This window comes from Papaver somniferum, chromosome 8 (assembly GCF_003573695.1).
Source record: "Papaver somniferum cultivar HN1 chromosome 8, ASM357369v1, whole genome shotgun sequence".
In the NCBI taxonomy this organism is placed as follows: Eukaryota; Viridiplantae; Streptophyta; class Magnoliopsida; order Ranunculales; family Papaveraceae; genus Papaver; species Papaver somniferum.
The window spans coordinates 126,961,786-126,968,072 of NC_039365.1; the positions used below are offsets into that span (position 1 = coordinate 126,961,786).

Here is a 6,287-nt window from a genome sequence, read left to right on the forward strand (position 1 = left end):
AATGTACCTATTCAAAATTGAATGAATTACATTTTAGAAGATAAAGGGTATAATTGTTAATGGACAAGGGTATTTATAAAGTCCATGAAAAGACGGGTATTTATTCAATTTCCACTTCTTAAAATTTTATCCTGATCCTCAACATTCATCCACTTGCATCTAATGGTGGAGAAATTAAATATAAAATTAAATCATGAGTTTAAATCAAAGAATCCGCTCCTAAAATCTTACAAAATTCTCATTTGTTTTTCTCCAGAAGAATCATCTAGCGAAGATCTCCATAACAAATAGACTTCAAAAAGAAAAAGGCAATCTAGAACTTCACAGACCTAAAGTGTTAAGTTTGTCCATCGGGCCTGGTGAATAATTTGAGATCACCTTGTAACTATGTAAGCTATAACAAAAAATATCTCGCTCAATTAAAGAACATCTTACTCGGGGTGACACGGTGCTCTTTGGGAAAAAATTGTTCACGTGGTACTCGAGATTTTTTGATCTAACAACATCACAACCAACCACTACAAAATGATTGGTTAAGACGTTACTAGATAAAAAATGCTCAAATGCTCAAACAGCAGGGTACGGGAAAAAAAAAACCTTATTTCTCTCTTCATCCATCAGATTTGGGCCTATCCAACAGCTCCAAATTTCACCAGGGCTCTAGACGACCTGGAACTGACAATCTAGGTACAGTTCAGTATCCACCGAAGGAGCCTAACCACCAAGTACTTAAGATACAAAAGCAACAGATGACTGTCCATGACTAGTTCTCTAAACACAAAATTAGTGTTGCTGAAAACGGAAAGCAAAACAAGAGAAGAAGAAAAACTGTGATTTTCCTATTGCATTAGATTATTGTAATATAACAGAATTAATAGAAGTATGTAAATTGTACATCAAAAGAACAGCTTCCGATCACCTTCTCCTTCAGTAGTGTGATAGGCAACCTTTGTTGGGTATTATGCAACTTGAACAATTAAGGATCCCTTGGAAACTGCAGCACATCATTTAGTGGCCTGAAACAGGCTAATCAATCCAAATGCATTTTGTTGGACTCTATAACTCAAAGAAGATCATCATCATCGTCTGCTGTTGCACTTTTCTTTTGTTCCTTAGAACCTTCGTCGTCCTGAACACGATTTTTGAACCAAAAGAAAAACGATTAAAATACTTCAACTATACCTACCAAAATTATAAGCGACTACAGCAGTGGTGAGCCAAAGCCATTATTTAAGGAACGAGCTAGGTAGAATATCTCATGCTTACCGACTTGTCTAAATCGTCGTCAAAGCCACCATCATCTGAAACACCAGAAGATTGATAAATTGAGGCCATGAATTTAACCAATGTAGATAAAATCATCAAAACCAGGTATTTAGTGACGTTTCCGAGCAATGCAAAACTAAGATGGATTCCAAAGCGGTTAACAGAGGTTTGATAAAGTTCAATTAGAGGAACGTCATATAAACATGTCTTGTGGGGATCAACAGTAGAGGTTTCATTTACCTGGACCACCTTCGTCACTGCTTCCAAGGTCTCCCAGGAGAAATATATCCAAGTCTTGCTCGGTAGACGATAATGAAGTCTTAATCTGTCGATTTTGCTCTGCAACTTCTGGTTTAGAAATTGTTGCAGCCGTTAGCTCATTGCTCTTTACCTCATCTTTTGTTTTCTCCACAGATTTCAGCTTAACCTCCTCATTGTATCGTTTCTCAAACCTGATGGGAAAGAGAAAATGAAACTAATTATAGAAGAAGTCATAGTTTTTAACTACATAAATTAGTTTCACATCACAGAAATAGTAAATTAACAATATCAAAAATATATTATTCACTTCAAGAAATTTTCTCCTTGGGCATCATGCACTATAGAAACTATAACAGAGAGATTGAACTTAGAAACTCAAGAAATTGATTAGTAGGAGGATGGTACCAGGACGCACAAGCAAACACATAGAAAGATGTACTGTGAAAGATACCATATTGCCACAAATAGTCGAATTATGTAAAGCTTCAGTTAAGTGATTTTGCAAAGTAAGAAATATTTTTATCTTAGAAGACCATTTCTATAATAGAGATTTTTAAGCAAATACAAAAGTAAGTATCAGCATAAACTGGGCCAAAAGCAGTGAAAAAAGTATGTGCAATTTACAGCATTATAAAAGTAAATTCATTTGTCTGAAAACCAATGACAACGATCAAATTCTTTAAAAATTTAAGTTACTTACGGAGTCACGTGACTGTTCACAAGTACGAAATATACCCTCCAAAATTTCCTATCTTTCATAAACCGTGGGCATAATTGATATCTTAACTTTGAAACTTCCTGCAAGAACGCAAAGGTCATGAGAATATTTAACATGCAAAAGAATGAGACATCTCGTTACAAAATCAAAAGCCACGCATATCTAATTTGTATCTCATATCAGGTCATGCACAAGAATTATGAGCCTCGAGTTGGTGATAAAAAACATTTACAAGTTTCCAAATACATTCTCCAATCCTATTCTTTTTTTCTTTTTGTTTTAAATCATAGCAGTATTTCACTTCTTTATGCAATATCACTGGTAAATAACAAGAGATCAACTACCTTAACCGCCGAGAGAACTAAAGTAGCGTGTCTCTCTTGCCATTCTGTTAGATCTTGTCGTACATTCGACACAGTAGGGACCTCAGACATCGGCGGCTCATCTACATAGCAAAGTAACATCATAAATTCCTCGAACCCACTATCTCAAAAATATTAGAGATATCACCTAAAATATGAATTACAGATGTGAAGTAACAGAAATCAGATCGCCCCAACAAGCAAAATATCAGCTACAAACATGCCAAAATAGATACGATTGTCCATTTTCCATAAACATTTATAAGAAGCAATCCACACGGGTCACAAACAATTATACAATGATGGCGAAAATTGTACATTTATTTCCAGGACATGTACACATTTCAAGTATAAAGTGTACCAACTTCTGAAACGAGAATGTGTTTACACTAATTGGTACACGCAAACAAAACCTAAACGTAGGTCAAACACATTATTATATTACTAGATGTTCAGCATTCTTGATCCATACATTTTACAAGGTCATCCAAAGCATTCAACTAACTTCAAGATTAACATCCTAAATCCCAAAATTTTCAAAACATTCATAGATATGAAAATACAGAAGAAATGTAATTCCGAAGGGAGAAATCAGAATATTTACCTTCCATGGGGAAATCCTGAAAGGTATTGATAGTAATACCCTTGACGAATTCTCTAAGTTCATCAGTAATACCAAATTTCTCAAGATCCGCGGAAGAAGGAGCAATGCTATTAGTAGTATTAATCAAGGAAGAAGAAGAATCAACGAGGGAAGAAATGTTAACAGATGGAATTTGAGGAGAGATCCCTTCAGCTAAGGTTTTGAACTGATCAGCTCGTTTAAATGCTTCGATCTTGATCTGATCTGCTTTCTTTGTAGCTTCAGCTGCTAATTCTTTAGATTTCTTAGCTGTTTCTGAAACGATATCTGAAAGTGTTGATGACCCAATTGTTAATTCTTGGGATCTCTTCGCTGCTTCTTTTGTATATTCTTGTGATTTCTTTGCTGCTGCTTCTGCAAAACTTTTTGCTCTCGCCCAAAAATCCATTTCTCTCTTTTTTTTTTCTGTTTTCTCTCCCCCTCTTGTCACGAATAAGAAAATATCGAGATTCGAGAGTGACTGAATAAAAGTTTGGCTGCCGGTATGATTGACAAAGCCCATGAGAAACTTTATTTGGCCCAAAATGATTTGTTGGCCCTCGGATGAAGCTTGGAAGAGAATGACCGAGTGTCTCATTGGCTAACTTTGTAAAAATTAACATTTAGTCCCAGATATGTTGGGCTTTGGACTCTCTAGTCAAGCCTAGTATTAGGAGATCTAAATTTACCAAATTTCATACGGGTTATTCTTTTTCTGGACGATCCCGTCTAAAATCAATTTTCCGAAGACAAAAATACCCCTCAGCTAAGTAATATTAGTTCTTCGTATTTTCAATTTTAATTTTTTCATTTTATTTCATGGAAACAGCTCTCCCGGGAGAAGAAAAAAAATCATAAAACCTCTCATTGTTCCAATGAAAGTTCAATGTTCAAACCTAATTACAATGATCAAACAATTATTGGATTCATCTTGAAAAATCTAAATCGTCATCATCAGTTCCTTCTCTCGAAGATTAACTCAAAATTGATGAATTTTAGCAAATTAGTATGAAGATTTCATCAATTGAAAGTGGAATGAAAGATGAGAGCATGTTCTTATCATTTAATTTCATTGTTGGTGTTACTTTATCAATTTTAGATTTTTTTTTTTACGATTTCAAAAACCTAATTTCTTTGATTTTAGTATGAGTTTCTTATTCGATTAATGGGAAGAAGTTAGATCTATAATCCTCTAATTAGTTTTTTCTTATCAATTGGTTTGAATGGTGATAAATCCTCTTGGTAGGAATGATCAAGGGACGAATCGAATCTCTGACTCTATCCAGAGCAAAATATTCCCTCCTAATTCAAGGTTCGTTTTATATTTTTCGTTGGCTAGGGATTATGTATGTACTTAAGACGAGCTTATGCTTATAATCTGTTTGATGAAATGAGAATCCCGTCATTAGCTTATTTTACTTCGCAGTTAATTAAAAGTCAAAATCAATTATTAACTTGTGGTAGTCTGATGCGATAGGAGGTTGCCAACTAGTGGTTAGGCTAGTTGGAATATAGATGTTAAGATATAGCATTTTTATGAATCTATTGTGTTTGATATGGGTTACATTATATGAGAATTTGATTCTCTAATGTTAATGATGTATTAAGATGCATTCTGATACATTAGGCGAATATTAGTGTGTATCAACATCTGTTATGGTACATGGTTAAATTAGTTAGTAAAAAGGGTATTTTACTGAGTGAATTTAGTCGAATGTCAATTCGTATTTTATATCTTTTCTAAAATGTTGTATACTTGCTTAGCTTAATTAACTAAATTCAAAACGTTTTGTGTCGTCTATATCATGGGGTGAAGGAAATCCCATACATGTAATGACCCGACCCTCCACCGATATTGTCCCCATTTGGCCACTGCGGTCATCCGGCAGTGTGGGGTTTTCAACGGGCATCGCTGCGCTAATCCAGCAGAAACTTCCCGGATGGTCACCCATTCTTGGATTACTCCCGCCTGAACACGCTTAACTGCAGAGTTTTCTGCCAACTCTGGAGCCAATTGTGCTGAAAAGTCCTCGGTATTAGGAAAGGACAAACCATTAATTATATTCCATTCGGCCAACCACTTCCAAATATCAGGATATTAAAATACCACCACCTTAAATTGGAGACATCCTCGGCTCCGGAATATATTTGCAAGCCCATATCTCCGACGTTCCCTTCCCCTCATGAGAAGCACCTGGACCAACCCCGTCCAGCGTACATTCCCACCTTCGGCAGGTGACCCGTCGTCGGTTCTGATACCATTTGTAATGACCCGTCCTTCTGCCGATACTGTCACCACTTAATTAGCCACTGCAGTTATCCGACAGTGTGGGGTTTTCAATGGGCATCGCTGCGGTAATCCGGCAGCAACTTCCCAGATGGTCACCCATCTATGGACTACTCCTGCCCGAGCACACTTAACCGAGGCCTTTTCAGCACGATTGGCTCCAGAGTTGGCAGAAAACTTTGCAGTTAAGCGTACTCGGGAGGGAGTAGTCCATGGATGGGTGACAAACCGGGAAGTTGCTGTCGGATTACTGCAGCGATGCCCAGTGAAAATCCCACACTGTCGGATAACCGCAGTGGATAAGTGATGACAGTATCGGTGGAAGGACGGGTCATTACAATAGATTATTTTCCCTTGTATCGGATTAAGAATCTTAGGTATCGCATAGAGCTTGCACCAAATTAATTTGGTCTACCAGACTTCGTGGAATGCATCTCTGGGCTATGCTTATGTTCTCTACATGACTGCTCAACATTCATTGTCTTATATAATTTTTTCTTTGACCAGTAAATGGTGTTGAGTTTGTTGTACCATATTGTTTTCATGTTCCTTGCATCTAACTCGTACTGTCATAAAGATCACTAGATCGTACTTTGAACTGTAAACTGAAATATTAGTTAGTGCCTTTAATGTGATAAGTGTATTGGTGTTTGGCATCAAGCTGTTTCATTTTATATGAAACCTTTTTATATTTTGTAGGGTATATTTTTAGTTGACATAGCTACTTCATAATCTTACTCAAGTTATGAGGGTGGTTACTCCTTTACGTAT

General features: G+C 36.4%; 1 protein-coding gene across 1 annotated transcript; it reads right to left on the reverse strand.

Annotated features, from left to right (window-relative positions):
* Nucleotides 1-813: 813 nt before the first annotated feature.
* On the reverse strand, nucleotides 814-3,677 carry LOC113302964. Its single transcript, XM_026551941.1, has 6 exons — nucleotides 3,212-3,677; nucleotides 2,590-2,690; nucleotides 2,228-2,325; nucleotides 1,507-1,718; nucleotides 1,267-1,301; nucleotides 814-1,129 (listed from the first exon to the last, which is right to left on the reverse strand). The coding sequence occupies exons 1-6, from the start codon at nucleotides 3,636-3,638 to the stop codon at nucleotides 1,064-1,066; spliced, it is 939 nt and encodes a 312-aa protein (XP_026407726.1). The 5' UTR covers nucleotides 3,639-3,677; the 3' UTR covers nucleotides 814-1,063.
* Nucleotides 3,678-6,287: the final 2,610 nt, after the last annotated feature.

Excerpts from the sequence above, each read along its gene's own strand:
- LOC113302964 (XM_026551941.1), bottom strand. The coding sequence starts at position 3,638 with ATGGATTTTTGGGCGAGAGCAAAAAGTTTTGCAGAAGCAGCAGCAAAG. Across the intron at positions 1,719-2,227 it reads GTGAACAGTCACGTGACTCC|GTTTGAGAAACGATACAATG; the intron begins GTAAGTAACTTA and ends CTTTCCCATCAG. Across the intron at positions 1,302-1,506 it reads CAGTGACGAAGGTGGTCCAG|ATGATGGTGGCTTTGACGAC; the intron begins GTAAATGAAACC and ends CTGGTGTTTCAG.